General features: G+C 41.7%; 1 protein-coding gene across 3 annotated transcripts; it reads left to right on the top strand.

The window, feature by feature from the left end:
• The first annotated feature begins 3,767 nt into the window (after positions 1-3,767).
• CDCA4 (cell division cycle associated 4) lies at positions 3,768-14,072 on the top strand. 3 transcript variants are annotated; one of them, XM_077819477.1, is made up of 4 exons: positions 3,831-3,876; positions 5,734-5,839; positions 8,248-8,325; positions 10,613-14,072. In XM_077819477.1, the coding sequence occupies exons 3-4, from the start codon at positions 8,287-8,289 to the stop codon at positions 11,366-11,368; spliced, it is 795 nt and encodes a 264-aa protein (XP_077675603.1). In that variant the 5' UTR covers positions 3,831-3,876; positions 5,734-5,839; positions 8,248-8,286; the 3' UTR covers positions 11,369-14,072. The 3 variants fall into 3 exon arrangements, with proteins under 3 accessions (XP_077675601.1, XP_077675603.1, XP_077675602.1); XM_077819475.1 differs by lacking the exon at positions 5,734-5,839 and having other exon boundaries at positions 3,768-3,876; XM_077819476.1 differs by lacking the exon at positions 3,831-3,876 and having other exon boundaries at positions 5,512-5,839.
• The last annotated feature ends 5,173 nt before the right edge of the window (positions 14,073-19,245 follow it).

Here is a 19,245-nt window from a genome sequence, read left to right as displayed (position 1 = left end):
CATATCTGTTCATTGAAGATAAATGATTTTTAAGCATTCCCTCTTATGCTGGAGTAGAAAGTGTCTCGATTTCAGTTTCCTCTATCAAGCTGTGGCAGACATTTCTCTTTGTTTTTTCATGGTGTTTTGTTTCCCCTTAGTCTTTGCCTCTGACTTCTAGTCATAGATTCTGCTTTTGCTAAGAGTTGTCTTACTTGTGAATATGTCACTCTGCTGAGGGAGCCTGCTAATGTGAAAGTTCTGTATAGGAAATTAGCAGTCTAGCTTTTCATGTTCTTTCCAATACAAGAGAGTTTGGTTCAGTGTGGTGGATGGCTGGGTGGAAAGGGTAGGTGGCACAGCCTTGTACTCTTTATTGCTTTATTTTTATCTTTTTGATGGTTTGTTCTCTAGTAAATCTCTTGGGTTACATTGTTTTGTATCGGTTTATCCAGATCATACCATTGTGATTTTCTAGGTTTTATTTCTCATGAATAAAGGAAACACAAGGATTGTTTACTTTTTTTCCTAAAAATATCAAGTCTTGTCATGCCTTGACTAGAGATCTGCCATGGGAGCTTCCTCAGACCTTAACAGAAGAGATAGATTCAGCCTTCTATCACAGTTTTTCTCCCTGGCCTTATGTCATTTTGCATTGACAAAATCAGAGTTTTAAACAGTAAAACTCCTTCACCACTCAGTCTCCTGTTATATCAGAATCTAACTAGGTCCCTCATTTTGCTGGAGAACTTTTTGAAAGTTTGGAGATGTTGAGACCTGATATTTCTAACAAACGAAAAAATAATTTTGAGAGGAAAATCTTTAGTCCTTTTATATACATGTTTATGCCCTTTGTTTATCACTGTTTTTCTTTGCATTTTACTTTACTGTCTTGGTCCTGCAAAGAACCACACCTATTGAACCCAGTAACAGAGCTCTATGCTAGCACAAGGGTAGCCCTTTCAGGGCTTACTGCAGGATCAGGGCCTAAATTCTTTGCAACTAGGCCAGAAGTAATTGGTGTCTGTGTGTCTGAATGTGTGGCAGTTTTTCCTCTGTGATATCACTTTCTTTTCTTTTAGCATTTTGACTGGGAAGTCTGCACCATGCTGTGGTAAGAGCAGGGCAGATTAGACCCAAGAATAAAAAAGACATTACAATTTTTGGCCTAACCCTGTTCCCAACTTCTGGCTAATTTTACTCTGTGCATGCCATTATTACTTGTTTTCAACTTTCCCTACACCTAATCTCCAAGTTCTATTTTATTTCTTGCTCCTCCTACTCCTCCTCTCCGTTTTCAGAATTTAATTTTCTGTCCTACATTCTCCTCACATCTTCCCTCAAGGCTGCAGATCCTCTTTCTACCAGCTGAGGGCCAGAAGCAACAGAGAAGCTTTCAGCTGTGAGCTAGACCTGACTTGCCCTTCCTTTCTAATTAATTGAGAGCTAACCCTGGGTAGGAAGCTGGGGAAAGTTTACAGCAGCTAAGCGTAAGGAACAAAGTGTTTGCAGAGGGCAACAACATCAAAACTGAATCAGTATTGCCAACTCCAAGTGTTCAAAAATGAGATTTTAAAAATAATATATTTGGGTTCTTTTTATTTGCCTCTTGAGAGTTTTGCATTTTCAAGACTGTCTCCACAACTATGAGAGTTGCAAACTTAATTTTTAAAAATTTAAAGCTGAGATTTTCACATAATCACCTGAGTCTACGAGCTGAGGCTTTAAGAAAAACTCCACATATTGCATGACTCTGCTCAAATCCTAAAATGTGGTGGCACTATGAGATTAGATAGATTGGCTAGAGAAAAATAATTAGGTGTGTAAAAATGTTTGAGTCTTGAGGGTAACATTAAGAGAAGAATGAAGTCCATGTGCGGTCGGGATAGGGATTTGAGATATGTTCAGCTTAGAAAGGAGATGACTAAATGGGAAGATGAGAGAGGTCTGTAAAATCATTAATCGTATGGAGCAAGTGAATAGGGAAGTGTTATTTGCCCCTTCACATGCCACAAGACGTAGGGGTCACCTGATAAAATTGATAGGCAGCAGGTTTAAAACAAACATAAGGAAGTACTTCTTTACACAACACACAGTCAACTTGTGAAACTCGTTGCCCGGGGATGTTGTGAAGGCCAAAAGTATAAATGGGCTCAAAAAAGAATTAGATAAGTTCCTGGAGGATAGGTCCATTAATGACTATTAGCCAAGATCATCAGGGCTGCAGCCTCATGCTCTGGGTGTCCCTAAACCAGTGTTTTTCAAACCATGGGTCATGACCGACTACTGGGTCATGGTGTGTAAGGCGCTGGGTCGCCTTGCTCTGGTCAGGGACGTTAAAAGTCCTGTCAGCAGTGCTGCCCAGCTAAGGCAGGCTAGTGCTTACTTTTTCCGACACCACGCTGTACCCCGGAAGCGACCAGCAGTGGGTCCGGCTTCTAGGCGGGGGGGCAACAGGGTTCCGTGCACTGCCCAAGCACCAGCTCTGCACTCCCATTGGCTGGCAACTGGCTAAGAGGAACGGGGTGAGGGGAAGGCGGTGCTTGCGGGCAAGAGTCACGCTGAGCCACTTGCGTGCCTCTGCCTAGGAGCCAGATCTGCTGCTGGCTGCTTCCGGGGTGCAGCACGGTCCTCAGTGCACCCCGGCTGCACTGATCCCAAAGCCCTCAGCCCCAGTCCAGAGCCCTGACCCCCTCCTGCACCAGCCCAAAACCTCCCACACCCTGAACCCCTCATTCCCAGCCCCACCCTGCAGCGCTCACCCCCGCACCCCAAACCTCTGCCCCAGCCCTGAGCCCCTCCCAGACTCCAAACCCCTCATCCCCAGTCCCATTGCGTCACAGGCATCAACAATTTTCTTCAACTGGGTCCCCAGAAAAAAAGTTTCAAAACCACTGCCCTAAACCACCAACTGCTAGAAGCTGAGACTGGATGACAGCAGAAGGATCACTCAATAATTGCCCTTTTCATTCCCTCTGAAGCACCTGGCAGGGGCCACAAGCAGAAGAACAGGATACTGAGCTAGCTTGACCATTGTCTGACCCAGTACAACTGTCTCGTAGGTTCCCTTGTGGTTCCAGCTATAGGTGCTGGAGGTGTTGCTGTGTGACAGAAGGGCCAGGCAAGGAATTTGTGAGATGGCCAGACGCGCTAGGTTTCACGCTGCGAGCGGAGGAGCCCCCAGCAAGGGGGAAAAGCACTAAGCAGAGGGCACGCAGTGCCTTTTGTCCCATCCTCTCATTACCACAGGACGCAAGCAAAAGGGCAGGTGCCCTGGTGAGATGGGGGCCCCTCTGCCACCACCTCCTGGTGGGCACGCGGAGGGAGGGAAGGAAGGAGGAAAGGAAGGAAGGATCACAGGGCTGCTCTCAGCCAGGCCCGACTTCTGCTGACATAGGAGTCACTGGCCAGGAGCCCAAGCAAGTCAACGAGGCAGAACCAGACACAGGCCCGCCTAGCCCATTGGCAGCTATTTGAACACTAGACTCCACCTCGTCCTTTCCCCGAGCCAGTTACAGCTAAGGGGCGGGTCTGGGCTCCATGGTAACCCCTCAGCCAATCGCACGTTAGGGGGCGGGTGGGGCTGAGCGCCATGGTAACCCGTCACCCAATGGAAGGCTGGATCCCATGAGGGCGGTGCTACAGGGTCAGGAGACAGCCAATGACGGTCAGCGGTTGGCCGTGGGCGGGGCTTCATGGTGGAGGCATTCCCCAATGGCAGGCCTGGTAGGGGCGGGGCGGGCGGCCGTTTCTTTGTGGGCTTTGACAATAAGATGGCGGGTGGGGGGAAGGCGGGGCTGGCCAGTGTGCTTGGTCCCGCCCCCTCTCTCAGGCGCGGAGCGGTCGGTGAGGCGGGAGCCGGGCTCGGGTCGGGGAGGAGCGGGCGGCGACGAGGCGGTGAGTAGGCTCGGGCTGAGCGCTCTGCGGGCTCGGGATTAGCCGCCACCGGGGTCAGTCGTTGCCCCGCGGGCAGAGAATGGGGCGTCGGGTCTGGAGGCGGGGAAGAGCCCGGGGTGGAGGTGGATTCAAAATGGCGGCGGATCCCCCTCCCCGGGGTCCCAGGGCAGAGCGGGGCGACGAGCAGCAGCTGCCGCCGGCCAGGGTGTCTTCGGAGCGGGGAAAGGCCGCTTTGCGGCGGGGAAGGCGCCCCTCCTCCCCCCCGAGTACTCCACAGCCTCCGCTCACTGCTCCCTTTCGCCCCCCGTTCTCCCTGCCCCCCTCGCGTGTACTGCCCCGCAGGTCCAGCGCACTGGCCCTCCCCCGCCTTCACCCTGGCCAGCAGCTCCCCACGCGCCCCCTGCCCCCCAGTTCCTAATCCCCGCCGCAGCACTTTGCTCCTCCCCCACCTCGTTCCTCCAGGGCGGTGCTTTCCCCCCTCACCCCCACATCCTCTGCCATCATCACCACCACCACATACCGCCTCTGTACTTCTGGGAGAGTGACTCCTGCCGCCCCGAGGGGCCGGCGCTCTTAAGGGAGGGGGCCACTGCCCTGCCTCCGCCCGGGGGGTACCTTTGTTACCTCGGGGGGATGCCCCCCCCCCAGCTATACACACCTCTGCACTTTTCCTGCCCTATCACCACCACTTGCACCTTTTTACTCTTTCCACTACATCATCTGTATGTTAGGTGCAAGACTAAACTGTCCTTTTGTCCCATCCTCTCATGATCGTTATGTACATCCCTGTATTCCCCCATCCATCACACACAACTCTGTATTGCTAGGAGGTGGGTGACCTGGCACTGTCCCCACCCTGGTCCTGAGGGTTGCCTTTTCTTGCAACCACATGCTGTACTTGGGTATTGTGTCTCAGAAATTGTGTCTGTGCAGTCATTTATAACTTAGCAAAATCTGGACCTAAATTCAGTGGTAAGGTCCCTGTTTCTACAGCAAACTGGAAGCTCTGTGCCAGATTCAAGTAAATTTAAATTTTAACTCTTTTAATGAGTTAAATACATTAATAATACTATTCTTTGAACTACTTCTTTTTATATTCAATCCAATATATTTTATGCTATTCTTCAAATTTTCAGATGTCCGTATGCTGCAGATTTTTGTTTTGACACATCTGTATTGTAAGAGCTGTCGAAGATTAACCGCAAAATCGAGGGGCTTTTGGCACACAGGAAAACAGAACAGTTTGGGCTTTTGGCACACATGTAGTAGAGTGCTAGGGAAAGGATGTAACTTTTCTTCCCCTTTTTAGGCAAGGTTAAAGTTTACTTGAAATTGTTGGGGGCGGGGAACTTGAACTTCTAGCTTCCAAACAGACACCTCTTGACTTCATCTGTCACTGTGTCCAACAGCAGTGGAACAAGCACACTTGTTGAATTGCTCTGATATAGTGATCAGCAGAGAAACAAGTGTTTACAATTAAATTTATTAGCCCTGTCTACACTATACAGTTAGGTGACATAAGGCAGCTTATGTCCACCTAACTATGTCAATATAAGAAAAGGAGTACTTGTGGCACCTTAGAGACTAATAAATTGGTTAGTCTCTAAGGTGCCACAAGTACTCCTTTTCTTTTTGCGAATACAGACTAACACGGCTGCTACTCTGAAATATGTCAATATACACACTACAGCCTTGCTCCTGCTGATGTAAGTGTAAGATATTTACTACACTAAATATAACTCCCCCCTCCACGAGAGGCATAGGGGTTGTGTCCGTGTAGTTAGGATGACCTATAGACACTGCATTACCTATATCAGTTGTTGACTGTTGGTTTCCACTCCAAACTGGGCTGCCTAGGGTCCCACCCCGCACTGTCCCGGGTCCTTGCTCCTGGCTCAGAGCCTGGCTGCCCCAGCTCTCAGCCCCCGACACTGCCCGTCTTCAGTCAGTGGAAGCACTCAAGGTGAGGAGAGATGCCACCGGCAGAAGGAGTGTGGTAGTATAAGTTGACCTAACTTAGGTTGATTTAAGATTGTAATGTAGATATGTACTTAGTTTTTACAGTTAACACCCTCTTGCGATGAATGGCCAGTTCATAACTACTATGGGTTCTGTGCAGGAAAAACAGCAAGATGTATATTTTATATTTGCATGCTTTTTTTAAAAAAACCAGAAGGGCTAAAAGCTCAGGTTTTTAAATTAAATTTTAGATTCTGGGGCACAATTGTGTGTCTGGGTGGAATCTGCAGTAGGCTTTGCTACCATATAACTATGAAAAATAGGACTCATCTAAGAGGATGCAAAGAGAACCTATTTGTTTAGTGAGTAAAGATTTTTGATCCTGGGAACGATGTAAAATCACATGCAACAGATCGTGTGTATAATTTTCTTGTGTTGGGTACCTGTTCCCTTCCCAGTGTGTATTACTGAAGTTCCAGTTTGACTGGGCTGAAACCATCTCTATAGTATCACTTTGTCCTTTAGTTTCTGGACCTGATAATGAATCCTCCCCTCCGTCCTTTTATCGAAGGCTCACGGTCTCTTCAGCAGGCATTCCCATTTCATTCAGTTGTTTTGGCAGGTGATAGTGACTGTCTTCTGAAGTAAGGCTTTATTTTCTAGAATCCTCAAATATCTAAATAGTAGTAGAAAACACTCTATCTTGGTTACTTATTCTCAGATCTGCAGCAACTTTTAATGTTGCTTGATCTTTACTAGAATGTCTTGATTTTATTTTAAGATGGTTCAGTCAGATTCAGGATGCAGATGGCTACTATATAGTCCAGATGCATTCTGTAACAGATTGCCCTTAGGGTGTACAACTGGTAAAAAGTAGCATTATTGGGAAAATACCTTCCTTCCCCTCCCCTTCTTATTTAACTGAACTGGGGTCACTGAATTCTTATCTATGACAGATGTTTCTAGAAGAAAATTTGGGTTATTTTCGTACTTTACCCTTGAAGCTTTCAGAATTTCAAATGAATTAGCTATTTTCTTTCCTGATCTGGTAACTCTAGTGCAAAGGACGTTCATAGTCAATATGTTAAGAGGTCTATCAAACTTCATTTAGTCCTAAATTTGTTTTGAAAGTCTACTTGCTTTTATGAACAAAACACATTTCTCCTACACTATTTTCTAGCAAATCTATCAGCTTGCAAGGCAAATTTTAGTCACAAAGTTCTCACGGCTGCTGCTGTAGGAAAACTCACCTCCTTATTTTCACAGATTACCACTTACATTTACTTTATATAATCCTTCATGTAGGATGGGAGAAGAGTGACAAAATCTGCAATATAGTGTACCCTGATTATTCAAGTAGCATGAGGCACGCAGCTGTTATGTGGATAATTGGGAGCTCAGTTAATAGAGAGGGGAGGAGACACGCAGAGGCCGGCTCCTTGCAGTCCTGGCCGAGGGTTTCTGCTCTGTCCCGCTTGCTCCCATGACAGTGGGGCTGCATAGGGCTCCCTGTGCTGCCATGACCACGGACACCCAGTCCTTGCAGGTGTGGGGCAGAGCAGAAATCCCTGGCCAAGACTTTGTTCTGCCCTGCCAAGAATTCAACCTTCCTTGTGCCTATAAGGATCAAGTGTCACTGGCCCGGTGACAGTGCAGGAAATCCTGAAGCACTGCTGTCACAACCCTGCTCTTTCGCAGCCCTGCTGTCACAGGAGTGTGAAAAGGGCTCCCTGCACTGCTGCAGGACCATTCAGCAGCAGGCTGGCTTTCCCGCAGCTTGGAGCTTGTGTCCTTTTCCTTCTTGCAGCCCTGGCTGGGGTCTCTAGTAACCTAACCTCTGCCTTATCTAAATTCCTGCCTTATCTCCTTACATCAAATGCAGCGGGGACAAGGAAGGGATTTGGTCAATATGGAGGTTTGGATAATAGGGTTTCAGGTAAAGGAGAGTATACTGTATGTTTTTCCTTTTGTTTTACAGAGATTTGTCTTTTCTCCCCCTTAAGTAATTTTAATGTATATTTCAATACCCCAAGTGACCACTAAATATTTTGTTTACTATTTCAATAGCTAAGAAAGAGAGGAGAAAAAGGAAGAAGAATGGTGCAATGGTTAGGGCATTAGCCTAGGACTTAGGAGACCCAGGGTTTAAGTCCTTACTTTCACACAGACTTCCTGTGTGACTTTTGGGCGAATCACTCAGCCTCTCTGATCAGTCTGTACAATGGGGATAATAGCACTGCCCTGCCTCACAGGTGTGTTATGATGATCAGCTCATTAAAGTTTGTGAGGTGCTCAGATAATCAAGTAATGGAGACTATATAGGTACCTGTATAATAGTAAACAAGGGATGAAGTTTTGCTGTGTACCTCCTGTAACTGACTGACGGACTTCCTGTCTCCTGCTGCCTGGTAGGAGCTATAACACTTGCTGTATGGAATCTTGTTCTGTAGCATGGGAGAAGAGGAAGGACTCCACCAAACGCAGCTACTGGTATGTAACTTTAAGTGAAACTTTTAAACCAGCTATATTTTGTGCAGTCTCAGAAATTGGGCAACAAGATTCTATAGTTATGATAGGTTTCAGAGTAGCAGCTGTGTTAGTCTGTATCCGCAAAAAGAACAGGAGTACTTGTGGCACCTTAGAGACTAACAAATTTATTAGAGCATAAGCTTTTGTGGGCTACAGCCCACTTCATCGGATGAATCTATCCTCACACCTTCTTGTCAACTGTCTAAATGGGCCATCCTGATTATCACTACAAAAGTTTTTTTTTCTCCTGCTGATAATAGCTCATCTTAATTAATTAGCCTCTTACAGTTTGTATGGCAACTTCCACCTTCTCTGTATGTATATATCTTCTTACTATATGTTCCATTCTATGCATCCGATGAAGTGGGCTATTGCCCACAAAAGCTTATGCTCTAATAAATTTGTTAGTCTCTAAGGTGCCACAAATACTCCTGTTCGTTTTTATAGTTATGATGTGGGTTATCCATTTTCAAGTGAATCAATGCGATAGAAACCAGTGGCACATTCTGGCAAAATCTGATTTTGTTTGTTTATTTATTTATTTTTTTAAATTGAAGGATTTCTCATTTTGTTTCATCTCTGCTTGGTGCTCTTCCTATATTTTAATTCCCACACAAAAAGCAGTAAGGTGCTCAATATTGTTATTGCTCCACATTTCTTTCCATTCAGTGAGTTTAGTTTTCAAATATCAAATGTTTGAAAAACAGTTTATTGGTCAGTTAGGGTCCTATATATCCCTTACAATAACATTACAGTTAAAGTAAAAAACATAGCAAACTAGAAAATGCAGAATTAAGGTGACATTAGCCACACAAGCTTGGGGTGAGTAGCCCCGATATGCACTGCTTTCTAGAATTTTCCAGTATCCCATAAACAAGGCATACTTACTCCCAAGAGTGTGTGTGTATCCAAATGGCACTTGATTTCTGAGAACCACAATTTACCACAGCAACTATCTTTATTCTGTGTGGGATTTTAAAGTGAGGTGCCTACAGAACCATAGTATCAGTAGTGTAATACATTAATGATGTAGAAGAGGGGTGACATACTTTTTTAGTGAGCATTGTATTGTAAGGAATTTTAGAAGCCCTTAAAACTTGGGAACAGAATGGCAAATTAAAGTCAAACATATTGGAAGGAACAATTTACCTTGTCATATGTTGGATTTTGAGTTAACTAACCACTCAGGGAAAAGACATGGAGAGCTTAAAGAAAAACATCTGCTCGGTGTACAATAGCAATCAGAAACCTAAAATGAGAGATTAGGGTGTATTGAGAGAAGTAGAGAAGAATACTTCCCCCACTCCCACATGGCATTTTCAGTTAGTACACTTTCAACTTGAATAATGTGTTTAGGTTTGGTTACCACCTCCACAAAAAAAAAACCCGGGGGGGGGGGGGGGGGAGGAAATATGTCCAACATAAACCATACTGGGTCAGACCAGTGGTTCATCTAGCTCAGTATTCTGTCTGACGGGCCAGTGCCAGATGTTTCGGAGGATATGAAAAGAACAGGTTAATTTTGAGTGATCCATCTGGTGTCAGTCAGTTTTTGGCAGTCAGAGGTTTAGGGACACCCAGGGGATGGGGTTGCGTCCCTGATGATCTTTGCTAATAGCCATTGATGGACATATCCTCCATGAGCTTTAGTTCTTTTTTTGAACTTAGGCATGCTAAGACTTCTATATGAGAAGAAATTAAGAAGGGATACTATAAAGGTTTATTGAATAGTAAATTGTGTAGTGAACATCATGTGTGCACTTTAACTTACCCTGACTGTTACATTAGAATCAGGGGACACCCATTGAAATTCGAGGCCAATTTACTTTTTTTCTTTAAGCACCTAACAAAATACCTTGTGGCACTCACTACTCGAAGATATGGTCAATATCAGTAAAATTAAGAGAACATTTGTATGCTTACCAGACCCGTAGCTGCAGTTAGATTAGATAGCGAACACTCACATTTCAGAAGATAAATCCATCACTGACTGGCTGCCTGTAGTTTGAAACAGACTTTCCCGTGTAGGTATGTTGCTGTAAAATTGTCCATTGTGTTTTACACATCCCTCTGAAGCATCTTGTACCAGATACATCATTGCTAACGCCTGGTATGACAGTTCTTATGTTGTCAAGTGATTTTAATTGTTTCTTAAATGAAAGATGCTAAAGTTTTTGATGTACTTTCTGCAGTGTCTAACTTGTTAGGCCACTGGATTGTGCTAAAGAGTCTCATTTTTTCTCAACAGGACACAATGTTTGTGCGAGGATTGAAGAGAAAATGTTTTGATGGTGAAGAAGATATTGAAGGAACTCTGGCTGGTTTTAAGGCTATCCCTTCATATAATCTTCAGCGACAGTCACTTTTAGATATGTCTTTGGTCAAACTTCAATTATGCCACATGCTTGTTGAGCCTAATCTTTGTCGTTCGGTACTTATAGCCAATACGGTGCGGCAAATCCAAGAGGAAATGACTCAGGATGGGACTTGGCAGATGATAAATACACAGAGTGCAGGACAGACTTCTCTAGATCGTCTAGTTTCAACAGATATCCTTTGCCGTTCATCCAAGGAACAAGCTGAAGGAAAGCTTGTTCCAGTTTATAGTACCTTCACTAAAGACTGTGAGGGTACCCAGTCACAAGATAATTCAGAAATTATGTCAACAGTTACATCACCACAAGCTCCAAGAAACCTGCAAAGTAACATGTGGGAAATGGAGAATCCACAAGAAAATAGAGGAAACTTTCAAAAATCATTAGATCAAATATTTGAGACGTTGGAGAATAAAAGTCCTAATACAGTTGAAGATCTGTTTTCAGAAGTTGACAATTCTTACTATGACCTTGATACAGTATTAACAGGAATGATGAGCAACACAAAAATGGGACACTGTGATGTGCTCGAAACATTTCCTTCTCAGACAACCACAAATTCTAACTCTAACTGTAAATCTGATCTTAATGAGCTTGATCATATTGTGGAGATCCTTGTTGAATCTTGAAACTGTTAAATGTGCAGAAGACAAAGATCCTACAAGGAAACAGAGGACTTGGGGAAACAATTTTTCAGATAGTTTATTCTATCAAAACTGCACATGTATTTTATTAAAAAAATATATATATAAAGCACTTCATATTGCAAAATGTTAATTTTTGAAGTTAACATGCAATTTGTAGTGTCATTCTGTTTTGTCCATTTAACTGTAAATACATACTGTAAATGGTTTTAAGTTAAGGCCCAAGGCTTTCAGAATTGGGCTTTTATGCCAACCTTTCCTAGCCTTTGAAGGGGGTGTATGTTCAGTGAGAGGGCTTCTCTCTATCTTTGTTTTCCTTCTCCCTTTCCCCCACTAAAAGAGGCAGCAGTTAAGAGAGACTTGGTTCTCCTTTACCTCCTGATTCTGGATCAACACTTCATTCCTACCACCACTTAATTCCTTCCCTATCCACTTCCACTGTTCTGCGGGCAGTTACTGCAGGGCTTTTGAAGAGCAATATGCAATAGTTCCCATTATCCTAGTTTTTATGTTGTTTTTGCTAAAATTTTCTGTTTTAAATATAGTTTTAAAGTGTTTATCAATGTTTAGATTTTTTCCAGCTATTTTCCTAAAATATATTTTTTACTATAAATGTCCTGTCAGCTGCTAATTTAGTAACTTTTAATCATAAATATTTGCAGTTGATGTATTTTTGAAAGACTTACAAGAAGGGATTTGTTTTTTACCATGAACTACCTTATGTAGTTCAGTAAAGCGTGTAAATGTAAATATACATTTTATACATTTCATTAAAATGTAAGTGCTGTTTTCATGATTCTGTTTTATAGAGTAGTACTTTACTAAACTAAGAATTGTACAGGTATGCTTTTTATACAACTTGAGCATCATTAGAGGAAAAGCTCTGATACAGCTAGATGCAATTACAGTTCAAACCACATTTTTGTTAATTTCAGACCTAAATTATATAGGTTTTTATTTATGTATATTTATATGTAAATGTCATCAAGTGAATTGTTTATCACTGAAGTCTACCATCAAATAGTTGTTTATATGAGAACTGTCTTGCGTTAATTACTACAAAAAGTATTACTAGAGGCCTTTAAATCTCTAATGATGTGTTCTGATGTCTTGTCTAAATTAGTATGTCCCACCCTTACCTAGACTTTCTTGTCAACTTATTTTTGATTAACAGAAGTTAATATAATGTGGCATTTGCTTTTTTTAAGGACTTACACATTCGTTTTAGAGTGTGTGTAATCCATCTTGTCCCTAGGGGCACTTTTGGGGAGAGGATGGATCAAATGTGGCATACATTTTTGCTATAAAATGAGCAATTTTTACCTTGGTAAACTGGTGCTAGAAAGAAATCGAAGTACATGATAGGAAAGGAAGGGAAAAGAGATGTTGTCCTGGAACCTTTTGGTATTGGCTGTATGGGGGGAAGAGATCACAAATAGTTCAGTTGCTTTCACTGGTGTATCAAGGGACTGAGTACAACGTGGAAAAAATAAACATTTTTGTATTTAGCAAACTTTTTTGTCTTCCCGCAGGTGATCTGACCTATTTCATGTCTCTCATGATTCTCAAATCTCTAACTAGAGATTTTAAGTACATTCCAGTTCCTCATTTCCATGAAACTTATTTCTAAATATAAATACTTCTGTTTCTAGGTGAATGCATCTTTAACTTAGAATTTTAATAATTTAAGTGCTTTTGAAAATGGCTGGTTGAAAAAGCAGCATTGTATAGCTAAGTTTTCCCACCACAGTAGATGGATGCATATTTTTAACTCCAGTTTGTGTCACTTGTATGTGAGCTTTTAGTGAACTTGAAAAATGTTTTTTGTATTAAACTTGGACATGAGGTGATCTTTATGTGCTTAGTAGTAAAACATTGCTTTCATAATTCCAAACGGACCGTGAGTTTGTATTAAAGAACTAGCTGAATGAAGCACTGCATGAAAACATGCAAGTTAAATTGGTACGACTTAGCTGGATTGAAAAGGTACTATAGAGGGCTCAAATATTTAAGAATTTTTAAATTAGAAAATATTCGCATCAACACACAAATTAGGTGACACAGCAGGTAATCCTTATTAAACTGGATATAAGTGCTGTAACCTTTCTCTTTATTTATAGACATTTGACTACAATAAATACAACCTAGGTTTTATGTTGCAATTGGTGTGTACCACAGCATGGGTGGTGATGACTCCTTCCTATCTAATGATGCCCATGGAAATTTGCTTAAGATGTCTGTTTTCTGTATGGACCCAAAGGGTGAGTGAGTTAGGGTTAAACATCTGAGGCATCTCCCCCTAGATACTCAAAAGGCATACAGAGGAGCATTAGTGTAGTTGTAACCTAACTACTTTTTGTGACTTTGAGAATCTCCCCGAGGATTGCTTTGATGTTTAAACATTCGTAATTGATTTTTCTGTCTTCAGCAGGTGGAAGTTGCTGATGTCTTTCCTTGAAGGGTTAGCTTTTTCAAGAATGCTTATATGTTAAATTATGGATGCAGGGAAGACACAAATATATTCAGCATTCTGTATAATGACTGAGCTAGGATGTGTCTACGGTTGTATATGGGACTTGTCAAATATGTAAGTGCACAAATTGTATTAAATGCAGCATAGCTGTACTAAGCATCTTAACAAGCATGTTCTATGAACTGAAAGAATAAATTTTTCTATTATGCAATTATACATAGCTGTTAGTCTTTCCAGCTAAGCTAAGCATTCTCTGCCTATTAAACTATCTGCTTTGGCTAATCTATGCATTTATAGAATTGGCCTTTCAAAAGATATATGCATCTTATTTCACTTGACTCCTAAAATTAACTTGTTGGTTTTGAATATGTAATGTTGCATGCCTGTTACCCTAAACTGAGGCCCAGATTTTTAAAGGTATTTAGGCATTGCTGTGCCTTGGATTTAGGCTCCTAAGTGCCTAAATCCCTTTTGAAAATGAGTGACTCCTAAATCAGTTAGGCATTGCAATGCTGAGCACAGTAGTGCCTAAATACCTTTTAAAAATCTGGTCCTGAGTACTTAGCAGAAACTTGAAATGAATACATGCTTATGAAGAGATTTGCTAGATTACTTTTTGGTCACACCTTGAAGCTCCATTTCTAGACTTTCCCAGAAGTTTCCAGCCAATGTTAACACAAGGGTTGTTTCTTTGCTACTGGTATTCTGTCTGAGCTGAGACTAGTCCACTTTTCCCATGCCTCCATACTCTAACTTGTTTCACCTTTTTCTGTTGTAAATCTGACTCTGTTTATTCTCTAGTCCATTTAGTCATTTATGTGCTAGTTCCAAGATAATTGGTTTTGTAGTGCATTTGCAAATGATATGTGAGATACACTGATGGTATTTTCATCCTCTGGACAAATTACAAACTCCCTCAGAGTTTCACCACAACTTCAACAACCACCACTTGTCAATTAAACTCTCTGGAACATTCCCCTACTAGCATAACTTCCCAGACACCACAATCGGCTTCAGCAATGGAACCCTTCAGGCAACTAAGAAACCCACAGATCAGCACACTTACCTTTATAGACCCAGTAACCTTCCCAAATGTACCAAGAAATGTTAGCTACACTCAGATACCACAGAATATGCTCTGAGGAGATAGTCTGGGATATACACTTAACACACTCAAAACTGCCTTCACCAAACAAGGACACTCCACTAGAGAAGTAACTCACATCATGGAACAGGCCATCCAAATGCTCCAAGAGAACCTGCTTCAATACAGAAATAAAACCCACCCTGACCACACACATCTAGTTTTCACCTACCACCTCATGCTGGAATCCATATTAGGTCCTCAAACAACTACCACCCATACTTTGGAAATAAATCTTTCCTGAACCCCCCATCTGCCCTTCACACAACCTCCCAAGCTCATCAATATCAGAAGCAAGCTCCCCACAGACCAGGACTCACCAACTCAAAGCAGCGCCCAACCCTGCCAGAAAAAACAGACGCAAAACCTGCAGACATCTCCACTGCTAAAATGGTCAACACTCCCCACAATGCACCTTTCAAGATCCATGGTCTTACACATGCCTATCACAGGTGGCGTACTTTATCTAATACATAGTTATTGGGGTATTTATTGTATGTGAAACCAAACAATCACTATGGTCTCAAATGAACTCAGGAAAATAAGACAAAAACACCATCTCACCTGTGGGTGAACACTTCACGAAGTGATCATTCTATATCTGACCTGTCAGTTCTTATCCTCAAAGGAAACCCGCACAATACTTTCAAAAGACGAGCCAGGGAGCTTAAGTTCATAACTTTGGTAGACACTAAAAATCATGGTCTTTATTAAGACACTGGATTTGGGTCTTATTACCTTACTCTGTAACCCATTAACACCCCCCCCCCCACCCCATAGTTAATAGGAGAAAAAGGTGGTGTTAAGGGGCTGCTTCACATTGAATAGTCCCTTAGACTATGTGCTAATTACTTTTGCTAAACTATTTGTTCAATCTTGTATTCAGCTGTGACACAAGGAATACCTTTCCCAGACCTGAAGAAGAGCTCTGTATAAGCTCAAAAGCGTATCTTTGGCTATGTCTACTCTACGCACCTTTTAGAGACACAGCCATGCTGCTAAAAGGCATGCAGTGTAGCTGCTGTTTGTTGACAGGAGAGAGCTCTCCCGCCAACAAAGCGCTGTTCACACCAGCAGTTTTTGTCAGCAAAACTTTTGTCGTTCGGGGGGGGGGGGGGGGCGGGTTTGTGTGGTGGTTCCCCCCCACCCCTAAACGACACAAGTTTTGCCTAAGAAAACCAGTCTAGGAAAAGCTTCACCAACAAAAGTTGGTCTAATAAAAGATATTATCTCACCCCACCTTCTCTTTAATATCCTGGGACCACAATGGCTAGAACAACACTGTCATCAGGAGTGTCTGAGTACTAGCATGTGTGATAGGCTCTACTTTGCACAGAAATAGAACAGAGTTGGCTGTCAACATTTCTAGCATTTTGCTAAGGAAATTTGAATCTAGCTGTACAAACTAAGAAAGCAGCTTCTTTAGATCATTTAAGGTTTCTGAAGATTCACTGGTGCCTCTGGCAGACTTGTTTTCTTTTGATGAATCCTATGACTGTCTTTCCTCTACAAATTGGGCATCATGGCTAAGATTGTCACATTACAAACACCTGACAGTTGGTCCAAATGCTAAGGCTCAGCTCACCACTCTGTTTCACAGAGGACATGAAAATTTTAAAGCAAATAGCTAACGCTAAATCTGCTCTTTTTTTTCAGATAAACTGAAATTTCTAACCCTGTCTATGGTTTTGTCCTCCATCCTCCTTCCTTTGTGTCATTTAGGAATCCAGAACATTTGGAGCTCTTGTAGTTTCAGGCATTCAGCAAGGGCAAAAGCATAAGAATCCAGACTGATAGACGAACAGCAACTTATATCAAGAAGAGGGAAATTGGGAGGTAAGGAAAGAACTGAGTGTTGCTGGTCTGGGCTGAAAGGTATCTTTTTTTCAGATACCACAGATGTAGTGACAGCGTAACTCAGCTATGGTTTTCATCCTTCAGCAGGCAGGTTAGTACTTCATATGGTAGTCTCCAAATTCAATGGGAATTGTCTCTTTTTCAAGCCAGTCTGTATGCTATTCCAAAGCCACAAGTGTCTGGAATGGTTTAGCAAATGTTGGTCAAGGTCAACTTGCTGTAACACATTCTCCATGTTACAAACTATTCTCAATATTTACACTAGTACTACAGGCTTAGGTTTTTTCAGGCCACAGTTGAAACACCACATCTCATATATTGATTTGATTTAACTAATTTTAATTCTGAAATTAGACAATTCCTCTATATTCCCTGATACTAAATGTACAAAAACTACAAAAAATATGAAGCCAGAGATGGCTTGAAACAAAAGATCTATTTATATTCAGACACCAAGTGTAAGGCACAAATAAAAGTGTTTTTAAAAGCAGCCGTTTACACTAGAAACATAAATATACATCCAAAATCTGCATTAAAAAAATGTATTGGCCCATGGACAAAAATTACTCTCATTGATAATGGGCAGTTAAAACTATTTTCATCAAAAAATTCAAACAAGTAGAATTTCAAAAGGCTGATACAGTATATGAAAATATGACGTTAAAGAGTCTTAAGTTTGTGTTTTAGTATATCTCCATAACAGGAGAAATAAACTTATTCTTTACTACTTCCAAACAAACCAAACTAGGGTAACGTGGTTCATTCAGCTCTAATCCTTTTCACAGACCTTCCAGCTGATTCTTATTTAAAAAGGATATCCCTTTTTTGGTGTCACCTGCAGGACTGACACATGCTAAACTTCTTATTTCCAGGATTTTCTGAATTCAAGGTCGTGAAACAAAATCCCACCATAATTTTTTTGTTTAAGTTAAAAGAAACACAATTTACAAGTTCTGGTGTCTCTTGTTGGTCTTAAGCAAGAAGAAATCAGTTGCACCCAATCTTTCTTTTATGCTACCAACTCTGATGCCCATTCTTGGAATGCCCATGGCTTGCAGGCTAGTGATATCTATCTTACTAATGTAAGGCTCCTCTCAGAACTTACTTGGACAAAACTCCCATCGACCTCAGAAGAAGCTGTGTTCGAGTAAGACAGGCAGAATAGTGATCCTTGTTTCTGGAAGCATTCTTGTACTGCTCCAGGAGAACTCTAGATGTTTGCATGCAGTTTGTGTAAATGTTAACATTTGACTAATCTGTCCACTGGAAAATATGAAGCCAGAGATGGCTTCTTATAATAGGAAAAATTTCCAGTAAGTTCAAACATCACCTTCCTAGGGAAGAATAATCAAATGCATGAACAGTAATAGGAGAGCTTGCAAAAATGTAATTAGAAAGAAACTGTATTTCTTATGTCAACTATATTTGAAAGTCCCTTTTGACTGTGTGGGTAGTGGCAGTGTGCATGCATTTAAGTAATAAACTGTCACTTTACAATTAATGGGATATTTTAAATCTAAATTCATTTTGCACTCATTAGTCATAGATCAAATTTTGGAGGAATTTCCATTTAATAAATCGTGGGGCTGCTGTGGAAGCCTCTAAAAGCAGCTTTTTTTTTGTTTTTGTTTCCTTTTTGTTTAAAGGAGTGGCAGGTTCTGCAAAATGGAGCCTTCAAACTTGTTAACATTTAGGCTGTTAGAACAAGGACCAGTGTGAGGAGCCCATAAGATGGTGTGGAAGTATAACATTGTATAAGGGGACATGCTGGATACATTGTATATGAGAGGGCATGCCAAAACATGTTACAAAGCATCTGAGGGAGCACACGTAGGGACAGTTAGCTTTTGAATGGAGAAGCAATTAAGATAGAGCCAGCACGTATAAGAAGCAGGCATCAGAATGGAAGGTGTGAAGGGCAATTAGTTAAGTTAACTGGAAGCTGTTAAAGGAGATTAAGGGTGGCAGGTAATTGAAGATACGTGACTGGTCTCAGGGATCTCGAAGGGTGGTGACTAAAATCTTTTTCTTCCTTTGTCTGTAACTTGTTCTCCAAAAAACTGTATAAATTAAAAGACACAAGCCCCACTCGGGGGGCTCACTTCTAAATGTATTAGCAGAGCAGCTTTGCTAATAAAACAGAGTGGTTTGATAAATTGTGAGTCTGAGTCAAACTTTGACAATGGGAAGACCGAATTATCATTATTGCTTTTTTAAAAAGAGAATTCAGAGTTCACACAGGTCTGACGAGTTTGATGTTGGTGTCGAACTGAGCAGTTCAATATATCAAAGATGTTGGCATCTAAAATAGTACTTCCATTGCCATATTTGAACTTACGTGGAAGATGTAGGTAAGAAGATACAGATGTTTAATAGTCTAAATAAAAA

The sequence above is a fragment of the Eretmochelys imbricata genome, chromosome 6 (assembly GCF_965152235.1).
Source record: "Eretmochelys imbricata isolate rEreImb1 chromosome 6, rEreImb1.hap1, whole genome shotgun sequence".
Lineage (NCBI taxonomy): Eukaryota > Metazoa > Chordata > Testudines > Cheloniidae > Eretmochelys > Eretmochelys imbricata.
This window is presented reverse-complemented; position numbering and strand designations above follow the sequence as displayed.

Bases quoted from the DNA above. Each gene is read 5' to 3' on its own strand.
- CDCA4 (XM_077819475.1), top strand. From the start codon at position 8,287: ATGGGAGAAGAGGAAGGACTCCACCAAACGCAGCTACTG. The intron at 8,326-10,612 runs GTATGTAACTTT...TTTTCTCAACAG, and splicing joins TCCACCAAACGCAGCTACTG to GACACAATGTTTGTGCGAGG.